Source organism: Lonchura striata, chromosome 3 (assembly GCF_050655825.1).
Source record: "Lonchura striata isolate lonStrDom1 chromosome 3, ASM5065582v1, whole genome shotgun sequence".
Classification (NCBI taxonomy): Eukaryota; Metazoa; Chordata; class Aves; order Passeriformes; family Estrildidae; genus Lonchura; species Lonchura striata.
In genome coordinates, this window is record NC_140705.1 from 7,160,527 (window position 1) to 7,185,462 (window position 24,936).

General features: G+C 43.8%; 1 protein-coding gene across 5 annotated transcripts in view; it reads right to left on the reverse strand.

Moving 5' to 3' along the window:
- Nucleotides 1-245: 245 nt before the first annotated feature.
- Nucleotides 246-24,936, reverse strand: part of EVA1A (eva-1 homolog A, regulator of programmed cell death) — a 210,206-nt gene continuing 185,515 nt past the window's right edge. For 3 of the 5 annotated variants that reach the window (XM_085574461.1, XM_021529805.4, XM_085574463.1), the window contains 3 exons: nucleotides 12,402-12,566; nucleotides 8,490-8,672; nucleotides 246-1,728 (listed from right to left, as the gene is read on the reverse strand). In XM_085574461.1, the coding sequence (XP_085430587.1) occupies nucleotides 1,358-1,728; nucleotides 8,490-8,672; nucleotides 12,402-12,566 (719 nt within the window). In that variant the 3' untranslated portion in view covers nucleotides 246-1,357. The remainder of the gene's footprint in view (nucleotides 1,729-8,489; nucleotides 8,673-12,401; nucleotides 12,567-24,936) is intronic. The other 2 variants (XM_085574459.1, XM_085574462.1) reach the window with 1 other exon arrangement.

Sequence of the window (24,936 nt, forward strand, 5' to 3'; positions counted from 1 at the left end):
GAAATCATCACTTTGAGGTGACCCCTTGAGTAACCAACCTGTTGCTCAGCTCGCCTTGCCCATGTTAACCACAGAAGTTGATAGATGGGCTGCAGCCAAATAAAAATAAAAAAAAAAAAAAAGGTGCTGCCAGTTCCCTGCATGCAGAAAACATCAGCCTTGATTGCTTGCAGAGGTGTGCTACTCTTCCGAAGATCTCCCTCAAGCAACACCTATGCCAAAAGTGAAGATGCAAATTCAATTGTATTGAAGCAAACCAGAGTTTATTTAGCATTTATTACCCATTTTGTTGTCAGACATGGCTTTTTCTGTGTTGGTTTTCCTCTGGTAAACAGAGACTTTTAAAATTTTATTTTTTTAATAAAATATATAAAACATTGTGCATTGCTATCCATAGGAAAACTGTAGTTTAACAACAACAACAAAACAAAAAAAATAATAAGGCACATTCCTGTGCAGCATCTTCAAATATATATATATATATATATTTAAAACAAAAAGAAAACCTTTTTCAACCTCTTTGAGGTTGTTAAGTTCTCACTAGTGACTGACACATCTCTTATAATACCAGAATTTCACTGTTGGAGATGGGTTGGGCTGTGTTTGACAGGGGCCAGCAGGGAAAGCAGACTCAAAAAAAAAAAATAGGATTTTATCCCTGAGGTGTCAGTAAAAAACCTAAATGTTCCCATTGAAAAGGAAGATGAAAAGATGGCCAAAAAAACTGAATACACTATGGCAAAAATCCAAGCACCGAGATGATTTCACGATGGAAGAATCCCCCTCCCTCCCACCCCCAGTTCTTAACAAGTCCTATTTGCTGTTGGGTTTTAATTAGGTAATCTCATGGCTTCTGAAGTCACAAGACAATCGGTCAGGATGCACCTCCCCCGCCCTCCCCGGATCATCTTTCCAGAGCTGTCATTTTGTTCACAATTCTCCCGCAGTCCTCGGGAAAGGGAAACCACAAAATCCTAAGTGGAGACCAAATGCTGGAGAACCTCCCTGTCCAGCCGGGCCAGGAGCACTCACATCTCGGTGTGCCCAGTGCCACATCCCACACGGGGAGCTGCCATTGTCTCCTCCCTGCCTGCTACTCGGAAATGAAGTTGGCAATCACTTCTTCGAAACCAGAAAGTGTCCGGGAAGAGGGGTGATACCACAATGTCAGGGAGAGAGAGATGGGGAGAACTTCACGGCTGTCCATGCACGCCGCTCCAGGGCTGTCCATGCACACCGCTCCAGGCGGCACGCCTGACGGGAAAGGGGAGATGCCCGTGTTGTCTGGTTTCTCCTCTCCCCTCCGAGGTGTGGGGCAGCCCCGGGAGCAGGGCAGGAGCGCTGGAGCCTCCACGGCTCAGTAGTAGCGGTTGAGGCTCCTGGTGCCGGGAATGTCGGGCTGCCCGTTCATCCAGATCTCGCGGATGATGCGCTCCCGCTCCTCCAGCCGCTGCGCCCGCTCCAGCTCCTCGGCCGAGGTGAACACGTTCATGTTCAAAGTCCTCTCGAACCTGCGGTGCCTGCGGGCAGACAGGTCCGACGTGGTGTCCGAGTCGTCGTCGCTGTCGCTGCTGTCGCTGTCGCTCTCCCGCTCCCGAGGAGGCTTTTTGGAGGAGGAGCGCTTGCAGTCCGTCCGGCAGGACACCCTGAGCACCAGGGCCAGCAGCGTCAGCACGAGTCCAATGCACACTCCGGACACGAAATACAGGGCAGCCCGCTCGGGGTTTTCTGCAGGGAGAGAGGAAATGATGGAGTAAAAAAACCCTTCAAAGAACAGAACACACACGGCCCCTCCGTGCACACACCACAGCTTCTGGAATGCCCGAGTTTCCAATGGATGCTTTTACTTCCATGCCCTCCTTTCTCCTCTCCCCAGGGCAATCAGGAATTTAAACTATGGATTTGCTGGTGCCAAGGCATTTGCCCACATGGAGAATGCGGGTTTGCTGCAGTGTTTTGGAGTTGTCTGGAAGGGAAGGGAGCAGCCCACAGAATTAAATCTGATTCCCACGGGGCTGCTGCACAGCCAGCTGCAGGTAAGTGCATCTTTCTGTTGCATCCACTGCCTTCACACCAGGCATAAGGGTGATTACAAAACTTTATATGCCCTGTGCTGTGGCCCAGCTGAAATGGGAGGCTTGGCAGCATGGCAAAAATGCACATTATTTATTCATAGACTTCATTTGCTTATCTAAGGCAAGAGTGCTGGCTCCCTGCCCAGACCACCAAAATACCTACCTGTGCTCCACAGGCAGAGCTGGAGTCAGTGCACCAACAGGATGAGTCCTGCACAGCCACATTTCTGAGGTGATATAGCAAGACTCCAAAGGATACACAATGCCTTTCAAACTAGGTAATCTTGTTTATGTACCACCTCCTTTTTTTTTTTTTTTCCTAATTTTTTTTTGGTTCATGGGACTACTTAGACATGTAATTATGATAAATGTTGTGACTGCCATTCCCCTGGGCTGAATCATCCTGGTTTATTGGTGCACTAAATGTGTAAAGGTGAACTAAGCAGAAGTGTCAAGTCCAGCTCTACTCTGCAGTGTCTGCTGGGTGTCTTGAGCTCAAGGATGGAGTCAGTTCCTAAGATGAGTTTTACTCTCTTGAACCCAGAGATAGATCTGTAACAGCCCCAAAAGATCTCTGTAGCTAAAAGGCTTCACTTCCCTGCACAGTGCTTTTAGAATTGCTCTTTCCAGCCAATCTCCTAAAGTTGGTCAAAGATGAACTGGAAACTATTGGGAGACTGATCCAAGAGTGGTTGGTGTGGATGACATGGGGAAAAATCAGGCTAAAGACAGGACAAAGAAAGATGAGGAAAGTGCAGCAGATAAGTCCAAAAAAAGAAAGAGGTGGACCAGCCTCCTGCAAACTTGGCTGCAATGCAAAGAACAAGCAGGACACTGAACTGAATGTGCCAGTGGGCCCATGACAGACAGGGAGGTTAGAACTGACGGTCTATAGATGGTCTGTAAGGTATCTTCCAACTAAACACCTCTATGAAATGCAGCAGTAGTTGGAAGGTCAAGGAAGACCAAAGCCACACGCTTTAAACTAAGGTATTTTGACAAAAGTGAGACAGTACAATTCCAAAGGTAAAGGAGAAGATACCAGAGCAGGCAAGGAGAATGTGCCAATGGCCCCTGCAGCAGCCTGGCTGAGTGAAATCCTGCCTCCATTGAAAGCAATGGCTACTCTGAATTCAAGGGTCAGGACTCAAAACTGCAGCCTCCTTTGTGCAGTAGGAGGAAAATGCAAAAGCTGCTGCTGCCCATCCAGTCCTATGTGAACAGTAAAGAAAAAAGCCAGAAAAGCAGAGTCCCTACCTAATACCACATTTACCTCCACGTGCTATTTAACTGAGGACAGTAATCACCCAGCTCTTTTTGCAGGTATCCCTAAGAAAGGCTCTGGGGACACCTGGATCATGGAATGTGAGCAAATGAGCAGTGCTGGGGTGTTTGTACTGGGAGGCACTGGGTGCAGTCTGCCCTGGCTCTGCCTGGCTGAGAGGATGCCATGAACACTTCCCTGAGCACCACATCCTGCACACACATGGGCTTGATCTGGTTGCATTGGTTCCACTGCTCACTCCTTTAGAGCAACTCATAAAAAAAAACATAGATTGTATCCTGAGACACAGACAGGTGTGGATTCTCTGTCCCCAATTTTGCCCTTGTCTTGCCTTTCCTTTCTCCTCCACATTCCTTTTTCCATGCTACTGTATCCAGTTCATGAACAATTTTTCCTCCATTGCTACTTAAGCAACCATTTTTCTTCCCGCCTGTGCTCGTCCATACAGCCCTTCATGCAGTGCAAGAGCTGTAATTGAATTTTTGGGCTCCAGTGGCATTTATGAGCTCCTACAGCTACTCTGTCATCATCTGAGACACTGTCTGGGCTTCCTCACGGAGATGTAACCCTGTGTTCAGCTGCAGTCTTGACATTTATTGTACATACAATCCACTTGCACAGCAGCATCTCCTTTTTTTTTTTTTTTTTTTTTTTTGTCACAACAGAAAGAGCAAGTTAAGCTAAAAAAACACAGGCTCTGCTTTTCTGCTTTTTCTCACTTAAGGTAGTCAAGTCAGCAATACTCTAGATTTGGGGGGTTGATGGCTGATTAGTGATTTTGAGAGCCTAACCCACTGTGTGTTCTACTTGTAAAGACAAAAACCGGGCACCTTCTTCAGCAAATGGATGCTCAGGACCTTCCAAAAACTTGAAAGTGGCCCAGATTCATCACACCAACAGTGAAGCTCCTCAAAACACTCATTATACTTGAAAAAAAGTTCTTTAAAAGTATATGGACATGAGTATCAGGTGTTAGCACAATTTTGATATGCATTCTTGTGTGCCTATGTGTGTATACTCTCATTAAAACATAGATTTTGATCACTGAAGCTTTTTCTTCCAATGCTGTAGATGACAGTTCCAAGCTTCCAGCAGAACCCAGTTTCTGCCAATCTCTTTGGCTGGGGCTCTTTCTCCTTCCTTGTATTCCTCTCTCTGGATTGGAAGCATTGATAAAAATGTCAATGATTCAAGCTAAAATTAGTCCATGCAGACAAAAGATATATGCTCTATGTAACCTCTACACAAAAGCCACCATTTTCTAGGCACTCAAACTGGACAAAAAAATTAAAAACACATTTTATTTTATTTTTTCCAACCAAACCAGCAGCAATTATGGAGCTTGTTTCCTGAGGGCTAACAATCTGCTGGGAGCATCAGGCCAGACTACCATTAATTCCCCAGGAAATGCCCCAGGCCAAAGCTGTTATTGCTATTATAATAAATTGTTTCAATAAATAAAAAACAATCTAGGCATTAATGCTGCTGGCTTCCTGTAATGGCTTCATGCATTCCGAAACCTCAGTGGGGAGGAAAATTTCAGAGGGCCCCCAGTAAAAGGTTCAGCATTAAGCACAGCCAGACAAACAGTAGGAGCAATATCTTCTAGGGAATTTGCAGTCAGCCCCACAGGCTGCTGAAATCCCCTGACAGAACAGAGGAAGCTCTCCAGGAGCCCCTTATTAATAAGGCTCAGGCCAAGCAGTCTAAAACTTGGAATGATCTCCCCTGGGCTGTATTTTGGAAGCCCCTTGTTAATAACTTGGCAGCAAAGCTTTGCTTATGAAAGAAGAATAAAATAGGAATTTGTGGAGGTTTCCCTCCAACTGCTTCGTCCTAAATGGAGTGACAAAACTGGGATAAGTCTCCTGTCCAAAAGGAGGCACTGGAAGAGCTCTGATACATTTTGAATGTTTAATATTTATATAACCACAAGGGAGGTTTCTGGTCTTGCTGATAGTCTGTGACTGCAAAGACAGTTCCAGCTGTCACTGAGACGCATGAAGACTTTCCAAACACTCAGGAACAGGTCCACAACAAATAACAGATCTGAGGTTTGTAAGCAGAGATAGCCTCTAATTAAAAACCTAATTCTATAAAGAAAATCAGGTTTCAAATAAAGGGTGTCTCTGTGTCTTTTGCAAGACTGAACTCTAAATAATATCTATCTGTTAGATCAGCTACTAATTTCATTCCTCATTGACACTATTCACACTTTTTCCCTGTTTCTGAAGAAATAGGTTCTGGAATCTGGGATGAGAATGGCACCTAAATGGCTCTGATATCTAACCATGATAGCTGCAAATCAGGCCTCTTTTGCTTCCTGCTGTGATTTTTACTATTCATCTTCCTATTCCATAGGAATATTCCCAGCTCTTATATGGGAATATCAGTACAAAAGATGGTGGAAATTAGTGTAGAGGCTTTTGCTAATACTGGCACTTCTCTGTGCACTGCAAGACTCTGCATGTGTGAGTGACTGAGCCTGCACACTCTTCACCTGCAGCTGCCTACCCAAAACTGCCATTTTGTGAAGAAAATGTGAGCACCATTGAGCACAGAAGGGATCCCACTATTTTTGGATGCTCTCTCCAGGCTAAAAAACACCCCACTGCCAGGAGAGAGGAAAGGCAGTAGAGAGGATCATCCTTTCAAACCTGCAGTTTACCCATGAAATAGCAAAACTTCCCTGCATTGGCTCTGAGGGTATCCAGCACTCTCTGCCCCAAGAGAAAAAACACATTTTTATATTGCCTTTACCTATATACAATTTTATTTTGCAAATTCCTATTCTGAGACAACTCATCAGCATGGAGAAGCCCTGAATGCAGCATTTTCAGTCTGCGGAGAGCACCTGAGGGATGTTTTCAGTGTCATGGAACAGAGCAGTTCTTGCACTGCAGTTTCTCTTTGGCACCAGAGCTGTGGTCAGGAGCAGTGGGAAGGTGTGTGACCCAGAACCAGCCCTCCCTGGCTGCTCAATACCCTGCCTCTCCTGAGCCACTATAATGGATCCTCTGTGGACATCAGCTGTGGCCTGAGGTGCCTTCAGGGCCCCAAACTCAGGCAGGCACAAAAAAAAAAAAAAATCCAACTACTCTGCTGTTCAAAATATACACTGTGAAGAGGGATGGCTTTGCTCTAGTTTTAATGTAAATTATATTTGCACCCTGTGATACAGTTTGTCTTTGAAGTCATAAGATAAAACATCTCCATACTCACATATATCAAAGTAAATCATGACAAATCCATCATTTCCATGAAAAGCAGAGGCAAAATTACATGCAGCAGATAAAGATGGTTTAGGACATCTGCTGTTTCAATTCATGGGTCAGTCATCAAATATTTTTATAATAAATAACAAACTGGACATAATGTCACTGAGACTGAAACCCATCTAACAGCCATGGTGAGGGACATGGAAAACAGTTGATCTTTAAGGGCTCTTCCAGCCCAAAACATTCTATGGTTCCATGATACATTGGAAAACATAAGCAACCAAGTCCTCAAGAACCAAGAACTCAGCACTTGAAACCAAAGTTCTGAGGTCTGAGTTTACCTATTTGATATCCAGTGGATGTGAACATCATATGAGGAAACCACAACAAGACAGGGCAGACAAATCCCACAACAAGAGGACAGTTAAAGTTGTTTGTGCTGCAGTAAAATCTGGAGGCTCCTGCCAAGGCTGACCTCTTGTGACAGGGATGAATCAAGACCTTGTGCCCTAAAACAAACATAGAGTCAAAGAGCTCTGCTGTGGTCGGTGGAAGAAAAGTCCATGGAGCATTGCCAGCAGCCCTGAATCACAGTCCCAACTATCCTGGACCATTAATCCTACAACTTTCTCTGCCCATTACTGTTTAGATGGGGAACACAACATTAACAGCATTTTGTTTTATAGTAGGGATGGGAAGGTAGGTATTCTTATGTGAAAATAAATGGCAGCTGTAGGTAAGGGGGAAGAAGTGGGATAGACAGAAGACTCCTTTAAAGCTTGTTTGTTTAACTTTTCCTTGGAAATACCCATGCAAGAAAACAAATCTATCCTACTCAGCTGTCTTCTGTGATGAACACTACTAATTCCATTTAATCTGCCTGACTCTGAGGGCTGTCATGAAAAAATGCATCCTGATGACAGCTCTGGTTGTGTAGAAGAGGCAGAAATTTGTATAACCCTTCATGGTCCTTTTAGAAGAATGCTTCACTAAATAATATGCAGAAACACTCTCACTAAACTACTCAGTGGTTCCAAAGTGCAAAGCCCAAGTTAGCTGCTTCAAATCCAAATACTTGGATTAACAGCATGGGGGCATCTCAGCAAGAGCAAGAGCATGGCACCAAGAATGCACACTGCTTAATGAGTTAGCAGGACTGAATTAGCTGGCAGGCATGAAAAAGTAGCTTGTAAATATTGGAGTTGTAGTTAATATAGCCTTGAACACTTGAACACAGCCACAACCTCTCTGGGCCACCTGTGCCAGTGTCTCACCATCCTTACAGTAAAGAATTTCTTCCTAATGTCTAATCTAAGTCCACTCTCTTTCTGTTTAAAGGCATTCCCCCTGGTTCTGTCACTTTTCTTTCACCTTTTGAAGTGAATTTTTTTAGAAGACTGCTCCCCCGTTACTTGAAAGATACACGTGGGTGAAAGATATGCTGTGATCCAAGGAAATCTTACTCTAAAGTAGATTTAAATATACAATTAAGTAGATTCTCAAGTTACTTCATCTTCACACTTCTACTGAAGATAAGCCAAATTCTCTTAAGCAGTGTAAAGATTTGAGTGCTGCTTATTTTGCAAATTACAGGACAACAAACTTGCCTCCCTAATGAGCCAGGCTTTGATCTCCAGGAAAATGAAGCATTAGGAATAATACCACATGTAAGATTACATTGTGTTGAACTCCAGATGAGAGCAGACTCAGTGGAAAGCAGTGCACAATAAACTCTGTTATACACTGCCTGCTAGAGCTGCCCGGGTCAGGCCTCTCAAGGGAGAATTCACTGAGAGAAGAATGAAATACACAGTTCAGAGAGGCAGATTTAGCCCCAGGTGACTATGCAAGGAGGGTCTACCAAAAGCTGGCAGGAGCCCAGGGAGGTGCTAGGCACCAGAGGAGCAGTACCTGTGATGAAGGCATAGGCTGCCAGGATGTTGCTGAGCAGGGCCATCTCCGCGCCGACGCCCACGGGCTCCATGCTGCTGCTGCTGCTGCTGAGCCCCGGCGCTTCTGTCTCATCCACGGGGAGCAGGAGGGGGGTGTTGTCTACAGGGTAGAAAGTGGCTGACCTCTCCTTCTTCTTCTCTGCTTTGACACAGAAAGGGAATGATGAATGAGGAATGTAGAACGTGACCCAGCCCTACCTTGCCTTATCCCCACCAGGTCGGCATCTGTACGCAGAAATCCGGAGCTACTCGACAGGGAGTCACCCAAATTTTCCCCTTTTTGGGGGATAGCTAAACCTTCTCAAGCAGCTTCAGCTGAGCACATACCCCATCTGCATCCAGGCATCATCATCTCTCCCCCATCTCCTCCTCTTTCATGTCAGCACTTAGACACACCCACCTATGCTACAGCAAATATATAATCAGGTTTCTTTTCTCTTATGTAAATCAAAGGAGCCTTTATCAACAGTGGGTTCAGCTAAGCTTGTAGGGAAGAATGGAAAACACAGGCAGAGCCCACAACCCTCTGCTGGTGTGGTGCTGTAGTGATCCATCCACACCTGGCAAACAGACGTGCTTTCTCTCCAGCCTTTGTGGGGAAGGGCAGACCTGAGTTTATGACTTCCTTCAGAAGCCTGTTCGTATTGTGTTTCACCCAGACACCATTTCCCCTCTGGAGAGGTGAGTGAACATGGGTTAATGATTTGATTTTATTTGTGGAAGACTAGAGCTAAGGAGGCAGTTCATTCCAGGAGGCTCAAAGAGACCCTTTCAGACCTTATCAGCTCACTGCTGAGGGCTCCCCACACCTTGATCTGCAGGCAGACACCCCCCAGTACTCACTACTCACAGAACAGTAATTATTTTCAACACAGGAAAAAGTGCACAGGATCCAACTCCATCATCCATGTGAGTTTTTAACTGTAGCTATCATAGATTTTCAGGCTCCCTCCTCTGGGTGTCTAGTTCTGGCCAAAAGCAAACATCACCGTAAAATCACAGACTTGCACCTGGCTTCCACTTATCTGCAGGTATTAAATTCAGGACACTGCCAGCTCCACCTCCAGTGATGCCACCAGTGCCATGCAAGCAAAGGCATTCTGTCAGGAGTGATGATGTGAGATGTCTCTGTGCCTTGGCTGCCTGACCCATCTCCTTTCCCTGCAAACCCAGCAGCATGAGACATCACGTTCAGCTTCCTGCTGTGGGTGCCAGGAAGCAGCTCAGCCCAAGGAAGCAGTAACAGAAAGTGAGGGGTGTCAAAGAGAACAGGTAATACTGGATGGAGAAGGACTGAGGGCAGGAATCTGTGCAGTGATGCCAACTCCTAATCTGCCTCAAGGAGAACCAGCAGGGATGGATGTCCAGGTGTCACTGTGAGGAATCAGCCCCAAGGAATGTGGGCACAGCTGTACCTCTGCCACTGAATAGCTGCATGACCTTGGGAAAGCCACATGGTCAAGGTTACCACCATGTTAATGACTGGACTTTGAGCAAAGTGTCTAAACATGAGTGCTTGGGTGTCATATCCCAAAGTGTAAAATACCCCAAGAGCTTTAGTAGAATAGAGGTTATTGCAGATCCCTTGTGCAAAAGGGACACAGAGGGTCCAAGGGCACATTTGGCAGGAAATCAATAGCCACATTTCAAAATTTTTTTTAGTTCCGATTTTTTTTTTTTAATTCAGATTAACATGCCCTCTAATATCTCCTTTATCCTCCCTGTCTGGTAAATCTGCCTGTACAAGTTCTCAAATTTTTCCCTACCGCTCTCCCAAGGAAATCCACAGACAGAGCATAAATATTTAACATCTAAGAACTGAACCTAAAATTTGGGTATTTCAGGGCATCTCAAGTAGCACCATGTATCTAAACTAAGGCAAGAGAATCCTGCTATTAGTTGATGGATAGCAGAGAGTCATTCAGGTCTCCCCACAGCAGAAGCTTGATGTATGTGCTCATACACAAACACCTAAGACACCCCAGGGTAAGGAGCCCTCCTTACCATGCAGAGTTGGCAGGTATAAGAAGGGATGCAGGGGAAATGCCCACCCTTCTATAAGCCAGGTGAACACCCCAGGTCATCACAAATATGGGGATAACTGAATCCTGTCTGAGAGGTCTCCTGACTGAGGTCTGGCTCTGAACTAATTAAGATCCCTTCACAATCAAGGAAAATGAAGGGCACCACCAGGAAATAATCTCATACATACTTCCTATGTGAGAGGGACACCATTTCTGTTGGGTGTGGAGCAGCCCTTATAAACCACGTGCCACAACAGTGTCTTCAGGAGGCAGAGTAAGGGATAACTCCTCTCGAGATGTGAGATGTAAGAAGAATCCCTTTTTTTTTTTTCTTTTCACTTTTAACTTGTCAAATGAATAGATGCAATCAAACATTTTTAAATTAATACTGCCCTGCATACACTGAACTCCAGCAAAGAGCACCACAAAACCACAGAACTGGTTTTATCATTGGCAGGATTGTACAAGCACAGACACGGAAAACAGAAAATGACTGGACTTATGCAGAACAGAAAAAACAAACACACACAATTTCACAAGGGCTATGTGTTGCTGCACTATGTGGTTCCCTGGTCTGCCATTGCTTTCAGGATCATACAAAAAGATATTCCCTTTCCTCCTTGCTAGCTTTGAAGACTTTTCAATGTCTAATCAGCTCACTACTACTGGTTTTCTCCTCACCACTCTTTCTTAGTTTGCCAGTCACTTGAACAGCTTCTATGTGAGTTTACACCAAAGCTGAACAAAATTCTTTCAGCCAGCAGTAAATTTGCCCAACACCATAGTATAAGCACAAGAGAGGTTATTCGTTATATCAGGCTGATGTTAGCAAATAGTTTTAACAAAAGAAATAAAACAGGAAGGGAGACTACAGAAATTTTCAAGTATTTTGTTATTTTTGAAACATTCTTCTAGGTTTTAATTTCAAAATGACATCTTTGTTTGAAAAGTGGTGCATATTTTGAAAATGAATGAATAAACAATGTGAAAACTAAACAAAAGGTGTCATTCATAGAAGTAAAATGTTTAGATGAGTGGAAATCAGTTCAGGATATTTTTCCTCACTTAAAAGACTCTCCAGGATCCCAATATTTGTTTGGGCTTAATTTAAAACTCTTCTCCTTGACAGTTTTTCAGTAAGACATCCAAACTGACAAACCTGTTATTGCCAGTTTTTATTTATTTGTGAACTGACTATCCAAGCTGTGGATTAACTTTGCCAGGAGTGTAGACAGAGACAAGCTCTACCCATACCTACCCCTCAAGCTGAATCTCTGGGAGCACAGACTGGGATTTTCAGTAGTGTTATAAACCATCTCCTGCATACTGGGAAACAACACAAAACCACCAAGGAACCCAACACGTGCTCACCTGTGCTCTTCCTTTATTCATACACCACCCCTTCTTCCTACTCACTTATCCCTAGAGATGGCTAAGATCTGACTTCATATCTTTTCACTTTGCATTTTATGAAAATAGCCTTTTATTTCAAAGCTCAGTTGAAAACTTCTCTGTCCCATGAGGCAGATCTAGTGTCTCTGCCCTGGTTTTTTATTTATTTATTTATTTATTTATTTTGCCACTAGACAGGTCTGGAAAGTATTTCTGAGATGAATTTGGACATGCATGGCCATGACTGCTATTCCAAGAAACCTGGCATTTCTTGAACAGTTTCTCAGTTCACTTTAGCCAGTTGTTGGTCACATCTTGAAGCTGTCACAGCCATTTCTGACTGTGACTTGGATGGCATTTAGGAGCAATACAGAAATCCAGAGAAGAGGAGATGGAAAGGAACAGTTATCACAACACTGTTAGGTCTGGGCCAACACCACAATGGTCACAGCTACCTGTGAGAGCTCGCTCTATGTTGGAAGAAGAGACATCCGAAAGGAACACGCCGTCCCCTATAACATTGGGGTCAAACACTCTTGGCTGCAGTGGAAAATGTGGCTTCTGATACTCTTGTTGATTAGTTGGTCTTGCCTGAGTTTCATGCAGAAGCTTCTTGGGAACTGAAAGAGAGGAGCAAGAAAAGCACAGTTGTTAGAGTGAGTTATTTCAGCTGGTCAATAAGAATTGTCACATCATGCTACGGGCTCAGCTGATAGTTAATTATACCACATGCAGCCCAAACAGACACTCATTTTCCACTACGATGAATGCTCTCCAAATGGCAGCACATAGACATTCAATGAGAGAATGCTGGAAACCATAAAGTGATTAAGATACTGTTTATTTACAAATAAGCCTTGAGACTAGGCTAAGGATCAGATTCAGAATGTTATGTTTAGACACTCATCTCAAAAACTGAAATAGAGCTTAGTAAACCAGGCTTTGGCCTCAGCTCTAGACGTCAGAGCACTCCAGTCAGAGCTCTCTGTTTCTACCATGACAGCAGACTGGACAGGATGCCCTACAGCAATGGGAGCTATGCCTGAAATCCTGCTTCTCTCAGCCATCAAGCTGCTGGCTCAAGACTGAACATCAGAAGTTCCCATCCACCCCAGATTCACAAAACCAAACCCTAGAGGATGCTGCTCATGTGAAATTATAAAGCTTATTTAATCCATCACAAAAGTAAGTTCCTGCTATAAGAAATTCTCACACCCTGTGAGATCCAAAATACGCTGTTTCCCATTGAGTTTTAGCCTGTAAGATGGGAAAGCCCATTCTCCATTCCCACCATCCTGAGGAACATGAAGACTCAGCTAATCCCTACTACTCTCTCTTTTGTCAGCCACAGCATGAGCAATATACACATGAAATGATGGGTTAATACATGACAGACTTTTTTTATGTCTCTGGTCTCTTCTTTGGACCAAAGCATGCCCTAATAACACGAGTGTTTTCTCCTCCTTACAAGGCCAGTTCTTCAGCTGTACAACCAGGTAAAGAAATCAAAGCTGGTGTAGCTGCCTCAGTGTACACCCACTGAAGGTGAATCCACACAGTGAATTCACTCATTTCCCCTGTAGGGACAAATAATGGAGTGATCTATGAAGCTGAACCAGTTCTCTTCCTCAGCCACAGCCAACACCTGAAGCTATTTCAGAGCAAAGTGCTTCTCCATACAAAGAGACAAAATATATATGCAGGTCTTTCTCGTCAAAAAGTAGAGGAATTGAGTGATGAAAGACAAAAATAAATTAAAATTTCCACAGGAGAAAGATTTTTTTTTTCCTGTCACTGACTATACATTAATGCCTAGCAGACAATGAAGACTTCAGACTGCTTAAGACACAGACTGTTGAGCACTAGGCACAAGTTCAGTGGACCTACATAAGCTTCAAGAGATTTCTGGGATGCCTGTTTCCCCTTTCTCCAAGTGTAACACTGCCTTCCTCTCTCATTCCAAACAGGCTGCCACCTCCCAGTGCCTCAGTTTCCCCAGGGCTCCACTTGGATCACGCTATCTCTCATCTCCACCCTTCACAGGGGCGTGAAGAAGCACAATTAAAAATGCAAAGCACTTTGAGATGTTTGGCAGAAGCTTGAAGGAGAACTGGGAAAGAGGGTAGCTCTGGATCAGAAAGGAAATTCCTGCCTGCCCCCTGCAGCTAATCAGCTGCCAGACTGGAACAGGAGATTTAATCACATCCATTAAATTTGCCTGCATCGCCCACCACATTACTGGTGGGTGAAGTGTTCCAACCACTTTGTTTACATTATGTTTGACTTACTGTCTTTGCTGAGGCAAAGAAAATTGTAACGAGATTTACAGACTGACCTCCTGTATTAGGCTGCCAGGACATCAGCACTGAAGTTCTTGCATTATTAGAAGAGTCATGCTAGGTCAGGAAACAGACAGAAAACCCCTCTGCTTCTGAATATCAAAGAGCTGGCACAGAGGTTTCTAGTGAAAACTGAATTGGCAACAGTTGGAAGGCAGCAAAAAAACACATCCCCTAGTAGGAATCAGACAGGAATGAGGGGGATACCTGTGCCAGGGAAATAGCAGAAAGTCTGTAGAGTGGGTGGGTAGAACAGAGATTATCCTGCAAACCACAGCCAGGGAGAACTGCAGTTCTGGGTGCCAGATTTGAGGCACCCAAAAGGACGCATAGGGCTCAGCACCCCCCAAAAATAGTCCTGTTGCTCTATCTCAGACTGAGGACCTTATAAGTATTTAAAAGACATAGAACATTTTCCTTTATACACTTTTCAGCCAAACTGCATCCCAGCAACCTGTTGATAGGCATCCAGTGAAGAAAATGAAGCAAAAAGCTTTCAATTTTCAGACTTACTCTTCTTCATAAATATCTCCTTTACCTCTCAGCATTCGTGACCATCTCCAGGGCACAAGACAGGCTGGATGAACCTGCATCTTTTATAAAAACAGTGACACTACCCAACACTACCCTACTTAAATATTTGAGTGAAGTAGGGGAAAGAAACACCATCATCTCTGGGTGTTCCTAAGCACGCCCAGAGAACTGAGATATGGCTTTTCCATCTTGGCATCTGCACCACCACCATTTGAATGCTACCTACAGGACCAGGGGAGGAGTCAGGAGTCAGGAGTCAAGCAAAACATTGCTAAATCAGACAGCAGCAGTAGAGAAGTATTCAAGGAGAAGCATTGATAGAGAGTATTAAGAGAGTATTATTGTCACTGCACCTTATCAAGTAGGGCTGTGCTGTTACCTCTTTGGGATGGCTGAGGACATAAAACAGAGGTGGCTGTGAGATTCCCAAAAGCAGGCATGTGCTTAACATCTGTGACTAGCACATACTTTGGGACTTTCAAAAATTCCAAGGGGTGCTTTTCTTCACATCAGCAACTAGATCCCTTTAAAACTCTGGAAGCAACTTAGAGCAGCACTGGATGTCTACAGCATGCAAACTTGGACTTTTCCATTTCAAGGGATCATTTTTCTCTGTGGACTCCATAAACATCTTGAGTACATTTTGCCAGGAAAGGCCCATCTTTGCAAAGAGTACACAGAGAGATGGCATGCAGCAAGTCTGCTCCTTTTCTAGTTTATATGATACACAGCTTTCTTTTGATTTAGAAAGACTGTGAATAGGAAAACACTTCTCAAGTGTAAAATACCTCACAATTTCCAGTTTGCTCCTATGTGGCAGCCAACTCCACAAGAAAGATTAAACATCTGGTTCCTTTGAAATGCCCTCCTTAAATTCTCCAGGGAGGAGTGCATCTGACACAAAGCATGGCATGAGTTAAAGCAAAGTGTCAAGGAAAGTTATTTATTATTAAAACCACCAGAATAAAAGTACCAAGGATTTTAGTCTTATCTCAGTATTAAGCACAGAAATCCTGGCAGGGAAGGGTTGTCACTTGTTCTGCTCCATGCAATCAAGCAGAGAAGTTAAAGCAATTCAGTCAGCAGAATGAGTGATGGATCAAGAGGAGAAGAATCAGCTTCAATCAAAGCGTTCACACACCTCATAGTCAGGAACCCTGCACTTAAAAATGCACATGAGAAATGAGCTTGAGTCATTCAGAAGAGAGGAGATGAGTTGCTCTGGGGCATCTAGGGACTTTCAGTCTCTCAGGGGGCAGCAGTCAGCATTGAGATGTGGGTATTTATCCAAACAATAAAATTCTACAGCAACTTGGGCTGTGCATCTGAGAAGCAGAGGTAGCACTTTAGGTCTAACTTTTCAGATGGCAAGCCTTGCTCAGCCACTCACCCTGGGGCTCAACTCAAACATCACCACATGGATTCCATGTCAGCCAGGACTTGATCTAGTGACAAAGTGTCACTATCTCTGTGACACTCCATAAAGGTACCTGCAGAAGTTGGTTCTAGGTTATAAATCTGCAAAGGAGCTTTTGGATCAGCAAGTTCATTCCTCTTCCATTACAGGCTTTCAAGTCTTTACATAATCCCCCTGTGTCTGCTTTAAAAGCAATCCCAGCTCCCACTGCTCATCTGTCCGAATCAACATTGTGTTAGCAATAATTTATAGCAGTTCCCAACCCAAGAGCTGCATTACCCATCTGCAATGAATTAATGGCACCAATCTCACAATGAAACCTCTCCTGAACTGCCTGGCAGCCTCCTCCCACTGCAGAAACAGGGGTGAAGGAAAATCAAAGCCAGAGTGTGCTCTCAGGGGCAGAGCAGATCCATCAGAGTCGCTGGGAGCAGCCAGCAGGACAGTGTGAAAGGCACATGCTGGTGCTGCTGACAGTATCCTTATTTGTACTCAGTGGAGACGCCTTCTGCTGGAATTTTCACACAAGCAGTTTCTTGTGTGGCCAAAAAATCCAGAGCTGATGAAAAGAAAAAGTTACTGTGTCTACAGGCAGCAACATTCCAAATTGCAATGCTAAGAGATGGAAAAGGCCAGTCAATACCTCACCACTGTTCTTTAAGAAGAGAGTCTCAGACTGTTTTGGGTTGGAAGGGACCTTAAAGACTACCTTGTTCCAACCCCTGCCATGGGCAGGGACACCTTCCACCAGACCAGGTTGCTCCAAGCCCCATCCAGCCTTGGCCTTGGACACTTCCAGGGATAGGGCAGTCACAGCATTGCTGGGCAACCTCTGCCAGTCAAGAAATTCTTCCTAATACCCAATCTAAACCTACTCTTTTTCAGTTTAAAGCCATTCCTCCTTGGCTTGTCATCACATGTCCATGTTCCTCCTCAGGTTTCTTGTAGGCCTCTTCATGTACGAAAAGACCATAATGAGATAATTTGCTGTGTTTCCTATGTTGATCTCTCTAGTTTTAAACACTCCAGTCCTGGGGGTTCAACCAATTGCCACAACATATTATTTTCAGAGTAATACTGCTCTTTCTGTGTAATTATGTTCCAGCGTTGCTGTGTGTTTCAATTTAAGCACATATATTATTCCCATAATCCAAACAGTTGATGCTATAGCCCCCATATTTTATGGATGGGGAATTGGCTCAGGGACAGAGTTTTGAAAGTGTTTAAATATCCAAATTATTTGTCCAATCTCACAGAGGGAGTCTGTGCCAAAGAAAGGAAACAAGCTCAGCCTTGCATTCAAACCATTCCCTCTTTTTGCTAATTTGATCATTTGGTGTTTTCTGATGCTTGCTCTGTCCTAAACAGGCTTAAAGACTTCCACTCCCAGGAAGCAATTATTCCCTGACCTTCATCTTCACTGGATATACACATCAGTCAACTGGAAGGGATCAATGAAAGCTCAGTGTTTAAAACACACAGACAAGGGGCTTGTAATTTCCAGTCCTCTGCTCTATATTCTCCTGTGCATTTGCTCCCAAAGCTCAGCATGATTAAAGCAAATCTGCAGGATCTTCAGCAAACTCTCCTGAGCATACTTGAAGCAGAGTGCAATTTGAGCAAAAACATTACTGTCTCACCAAGGAAAATTACAACCAAGCCTTTTATCTGGGCAGGTTGGGGCCAGGAACCGTTGGTGCTCAACATATTTTTAAAATAATAATAATAATAAAACACTCCTGTGAGTAAACACCCAATATAAACTACTGCATGTTTTTAGAGGTACCATCTCTGAAGGATTCTTTTTTGAGACTTAAAAATTCACAGCATTCATCCTGAAATAGAATCATCCATGATTCCAAGTTGTTATAAGAAAGCAATTCCTTAGTACACATGTATATGGCTCTCTCAAACTGCAGAACTAACAGTGGGTTTTGTGCAGTAAAACCTAAATTCAGTAAGCAGTCAATCAACAATACCTATTAAATAATGGATATATCTCAGAACATATCTCAGAACATATCTCAGAACAGTCAGAAAGCAAGAAGGAAAAATCCCATACAAAAGAAGACTGCACCTGGTGACAACAGTAACACCACTGTGTAGCTGGAAACACGGAGGTGCAAGATGATAATTTGATTAACAAAAGTAAATTGAGGCACAGCCTACCCCCTTGGCTTTATCCCAAAGGTCTCAGACACGGCCAAGGAATAAGTTGAAACCTTTTCCAGCTATCCTTGCTCCATCTAGCTCAGGGCCTCAGATGGAAAGAGGTTTTGCTTCTTCTCATGATCACGTGTTGTGTCAGACATCCAAAGCCTATCTTCAAGTCCTGCCCTGCCACCAGACATTCTGACAGGGGGAGTTTTTGGTCAGATAGGAGTATAATCACCTGATTATCAGGAGATCATCAGATCCTGCCGCTCTCAAATGTCTCCATGAGCCTTGGAAAAGGCTGAGCAACCCTGACATCAGCTCTGTACCTTGGCTACAAAGGCATGTCATACCTATATCCTATATTTTATTTTATTAATATACATTTATTATATTATATATTTATTAGTTATGTCATACCATGTCCTGTATTTTATTTAGAGTGAAGGTACAATACCATTTCAACAGGAAGTATAAATTGTCCCAGGAGACAACAGGAGACATGAAGGGACTTTCTGCAACAGACCATAAGTCTGAAAGTTGGGATTTGATCAACAAACTGCCATGAAAAACCTTCACTCTCACAAAAATTCCCAAACACCAAATCAGAGATTTAATAAATCCTCAGCTTCCATCTCCTTCAGTTATTTTGCAAAAAGCATTTTTTCACCCAGCATGGATATAGGCTGCAACCCTGAAACCGAATGCAAAGCCCAAGAGCAAGAGGGAGTTCCTCAGCCTGCTGCAGGCGTGTTTTCCATGCATGGTGCTCCAAACCACCAATAGCAAGGAAGTGACTCATGCCAGTTACAGTAAGGCCACTTCCAAGCACAGTGCAGAAAGCAAGGGAGACTGTCTGGGAAATGAGCTCTGTCACAACCAAAGCCACCTACACCTCCCCGAGCCCTCAGCCTGCACCAGGACCCTCCCTCCAGACTCTGCCCAAAGCAGGAATCTGTCTGTTCTGCTGGTGGTTTGGGGGTGGTGGGAAGTGGTACAAGCTGGGATGTCTAACACAACCCATTAAATCTTTCAGATCACTCTGCCAAGACTCCTTCTGAGACAGCCCAGATGCTTTGCCTTTTACTGTATCTCCTGGCAGCAGCCAGATACAGAAGTGTTGTGCAATAAGAATATAAATATAATACAGACAACCCTTTCTCTTATTTGCCCTCCACAGAAAAAGACATGCTTATCCTTTTCACATGCATCTGCAATCAAAGAAGTTATTTCCAAAGTAGAAGCAATTCCAGTCCAGAAACAAAGCCCAAAATTAGCTCAGTCTCACCCTTGCTCCCAGTGAAATCTCTCGCAGGTAAAAGGCCCAGTGATGTGAGAGGCTCTGGGAGATGAAGGAGATGTAGGAAATGCTCACCTCCAACTGAGACTCCACGGGGAAGAGACAAACAGGAGCACCATTCCCTCCCAGGCTCTCCTCCTCCTGCACAGGGCAACAGAACTCCCTGAACTCCTCTGATTTCTGCCTGCCCAGAAATGCAATAACCTTATTAGAAGATCCAATTCACCTAATCTAGGAACTCAACCCATGCCCTGTAGGTACCTAAGGAAGAAGTCCTTCTTAAATAAGCTATGTTCCTAAGCTCCCTGTATCATCAACAGTGAAAGGTGTTTCAAAGGTGGGTGCCTTTGAAAGCCTCCAGGGAAGATTCTGTCTACTTAAATTTAGGGGCCTAATTAGGGATAGTTAATGAATCATAATGTTACCTTTGGATTTATTCTCCTGAGTGTATCTGAGTTGAAATCTTATGAACTGCCTCACCTCTTTTACTCAGATATTTTTCTGCTATCTTGAACTTTCCAAATCTGAATTTGAAGCTATAAAACACCTTAATTTCTATCCAGTGATGCATGTGCTCGATCTGTCCACAGGCAGTTTTCCTACTGCTTTCATAGCCATGAAAGTCAGTTGTTCTTCTTTCATCATCTGAAATGTAATAACAGAATATGAAGCATCTATTGCCAGCAACTCATAAATCCCCTGCTTGATGTGGCTTTTGGTCTCCAAAGGGCACAGGGGAAAGCATCGCATGTGCCAGTCTGCTCCCTACATGTTCTATTTGGAAAGAAAAATGGATCAAAAGGAAGAAAGCCTTGTAAGAGATACCTGCAGATACAAAGACTTACTTTCATCTGGTAAATTTCTGCCTGCTCCCAAAGTCAAGAGAGTTCTGCATTTTCACAAGATAACATATCTTGAGGAGGATGAGACTCAAGCTGATTCTTGTCCAAATTCCAGCATGCTCAGCTGCATCCCACCATGGCACCTTTGCCACCTGTAGCTGTAGGACCTTGCTGCATCTCATCTCCACCAGACCCAGAAGAATCAGATTAACAAGGAAGTCAGGCTCATTCTGTCAGTCTTACCTATTTCCCCTATTTAGGCTGCATTTCCCACATGCTTTTACTGGGGCTTTGCAAACCAGCCCTGGCTTTCTTAGGCATTTAGGGAATATTTGTTTGTTGGTCTCTTCAGAGAGACTTATTAGAACCTGGAATTATATGCAATGCTCTGAATATATCCACTCCACTTTGGATCAAAGTAGAGTTACACTAATTTTCAGACTTTGACACAACTCCTATTTCTTTTCATCATTTTCACTCATTTTAGTCAAACATTTAACACGCCAAGACTTTAGCTGAGTTGGTCAGACCCTGGTGCTAAAAATGCCAAGTTTGTGCCATTCACTTAAGAGCTGGACTTGGTGATCCTTGTGGGTCCCTTCCAACCCAGAGTACTGTGATTACTCTTATAATACAGAACAGTTTTGACATGTTGGCTATAGGCTTGGCAGAAATTCTTTTGTGCCTCTTATCTGTTTTTCAGGAAATATGTGGCACAAAATGTGGCTCTCAGGAGGACACTGACAGAGAGTGAGTATTGTGTGTTCAAGTGTACTGATCCAGAGTCAGGGCATTGCTCATGCAAGGAATTGTTCACCAGCAAGGGAGAGTCTCTGTACTCAGGATGCCAGCCCATACCCAAGTGGTTCCAGCCCTGCAAGTTATCAGGAAACATCTGAGTCACAGCAACCAATTCTGTAAAACCTGGGCCAAATGACACTCCCTTGAATTTCAGTGAAAGCTGTACACAAACACCGTCAGGGAAAATAGCCCTTGGACATCTTCATGGCTGTGTACCCAAAGGCAGTGTTTGGGTGAGCATTATCTATCACTGTGAGACACTTAAATGAGAGCCAGGGCAAGGATATCCAAGATAAAGTAGGGAGAAAGGGATGGAGTAAAGGACCAGAGGTCCTGAAACCCTCTAGAGCTGATGGGAAGCAATGCCAGCCTCCACCAAGCACAGAAGAGGAACAGCAGGCAAGCAGAAGCCCAGGCAGGCAAGGAAGGTACCAGGGAAAATAACATCTACAGCTACATTGCACTGCCCAAATATTTTAATGAAGAGTAAGAATCCTCATACTTTGTAGTAGATAGGGACAGGCGAATGGAAGATCTCAGGATGTGACGGAAAGAAAGACCCCTCCCCTCTCACCCTGCAGCACGTTATCTATTACCCCCAGAGCATGTAACCACACCTAACCCAGTAGTTTTCCACTCCTGACTAACCCTAGAGACCCTACCAACCCCCCCTGACGTAGCAAAGTCCCCTGAGACTGTTTAAACCCATGAGATAAGATAATAAAGGCCTTTGACCGTCCACCACATTGGTGTTAGCGTGTGTTGTTGGCCCAAGTAGCCCGGGCGAAGCCGGGCTGCCGTGCTGTTCCTTGCAACCAGGTCGCCTTGCCTTCCCCTGAAGGCAACATACTTCAGCATCTGTACCAACAACTAGCCTGGTATGATCCAATCATTATATTCCAAGAGTTAGGAACATAATTTTTCCTCCTTGGACTACCGACCAAGTTAGATATTTAGGGGATTTTCTGTGCTGGGCTCTGAAGTAATGTCACCCACCCTATAGTCCACTAACCACTGATGACCTCTGAGGCACCAGAAGAGCAATTCAACAAAGAAACATAACTCAAAGAGAAAACACAACCAGCACATCTTTGGATGTTCTCCCATGTTTTGTCTCAGTGTCTGCTGGCAGGCACAGCCTGGAGATTCTTCCCATCTGCTCTCCTTGCATAATCAAAGTGTTGGTAATTATGGCAGAAAACTATGCTATGTACAAAAATATTTTCTTTTTATCCAAGAGCTACTTATCCAAAAGTGAGTGCTAGTTCTTTATCTGTTCATCAGCTTTTCCTATTTGCAATCAAACAGCAGAGAACTAGGCAAGCGGCTAGAAGTTTTTCCCAAAAAGAGCAGTGTCTTGATAGCAGAAGATGAGGAATGTCATCGGAAAACAGCTGGTAACCTCTGCCATTAAAGGCAGTGACTTCTTCTGGTCACTTGTTTGACTTAGCGTGGCAGTTCCCAGGGTCCCACGAGATGCCCAAACTGGAAACCCTGCACAGAGAAAGGTTATCAATTGCATTGGAATAAAGATTAGGAGTGAACAAGACTGTGTAAGGCAGCTACAGGGCTAAATGACCTTCAATTTTACACAGATGAATGCTGATCAGTATTTACTGAACAAAAACACAGCTTAGTTTGAGACCCAAAACTCAGTGTGGGGATCACTGGATCCTCAGTGGTTCAGCACTTGGTTTATAGAAACCAGGCTACACTAACAAACTTGAAATCCAAGGATCTGTGAACAAAGTGGCAAAACTGTTTTCAATATAAATCCTTCCATTCACATGGTTATAACCTATGAGACATCCTCCTTTGGGGCTGAGATTTCCTGAGCACAGTGGAAAGTTTGAGGAAAAACCCTATAGATGTTTTTTAATTATGAGTATTAAGCCTCCCCTGTTTTTTCAAAGAAGTACATTTACAGGCAGAACCTCTCTAACACACAGCATCAGCTTTAAATAATCTGGCTTGGAGACTGTGAAAAGTTCTTTGCCTGGTTTATATATTTTATTTATTTATTTTTCTGGTAGAAAAACACGTAGCATGCATCATCTTGCTTCCATGCATACCCCAAGGGAGCAGCAAGGACTTCAAGCCCAAATCTTACAATTGCTACTGTGAGTAACTGCCAGTTTTGTGAAACAGCAAATTACAGTCACTTTCCTGACCCCACATAAAAGCAGATACACACCATGGAAAACAATGCCAGGGTTTTGTTATAGCCCAGTGAGGGTGTTCCTGAGCACCTACCCCATGCACTTATGCAATTTGCCCTGCAGCTACAGTCTGGAAGCACTAGGAAGAAACTGTGGGAATACTCAGTACTGGATTCTTGTGTGGCAGCTTTCCAGCACTTAATAGTATTTTTTTTTTTTTAAGAGAACACAAGGTTTTTTTAAGCTAAGTGTTTGTTTCTATTAGGCTTCATGAAATGTTCAGCAGGGATATTTCTTCTGAACCAGTCTGTTCTTTCCCACTCTCCTCACATGTTATTAAGATTAATTTATATTAATATCTCAAATGATACCTGGATTCACACCACCTAATTGAAGGTATTTTACTGGGATGGGAGGGGGTTAATTTGTCCCTCCATCAGTTATAGAGATAGGTTGACTAATCCCCAGTTTAACCCCCTTGGTTAAATAGCTGCATTAGTGCAAATAAAGCTTTGCAAGGTTGAGCTGCAAGCTTGCACATTATGTATGGATATACATTCAGGTGTAGGACATTGCTGGGCAAAAAGCTTCTCTCATTTATTCCAAAGTTAAAAGAGGTAAACAATCCTGAATCAAATCCTACCCACCTATTAATGCAGAAATTATTCCAGGACTGCTTGGGGCTCCCTTGTGAGCTCTCTAACAGGCTGGCAGGTCTCTGAAGATTCTGACTACTTGCAATACTTGATTCACCAGGTTGCAACCCCAGCCAAGCCCCAGGGGATCATTCTGGGAAGGTCAGCAATGCTCTTCTTCTGGTGGCCTTCGCTAAGCACTGCCCAGTTTCTGCATATTTGGGTAGCAAGGCCCATCCACTGGCATTGCTCCCCTTTCAAAATTACTGAATTCAATCAGTTAAAACATGTGAATGGAGACACATCTTATCCTTCCATGTGTTTAAAAGTGTTTCTTATCACATATTCCAAAGGAAATGCAGGTTGCTAACTCACAGCCAAGGAATTCCATACTGTAGGACCTCTATTTTTAGGCTTCCTTTTTGGGATTCTTAGAAAAAACATGACTTTAACACATACCTTTGCTGCTAGCAACTTGAACCCAGGGCAGAGTCTTTATCTGTCATGCACTCAGTTTAAGGTGCCACTTCTTTCAAGTGGAATATAATGCTCTGTACTGCAGTATTTGTTCCCTCCACTGGATATCTTGAGCCCACCAAGCCTGATATCTTATCATCAGATAAAAGGATTAATCCAGCACAAAGAGGCTGTGAGCACCTTTTGAACATGTAAACCTTTAACAAACAAATTTCCTGGGTGGGGGGATAGACAGGGATGGTTTATGAGACCCTGTAAAGAGCAGAGAAACTCATAAATACAGTCCATCAAAATACTTCTGTCCCCTGCTGGGATAACCCCACCTCATACCA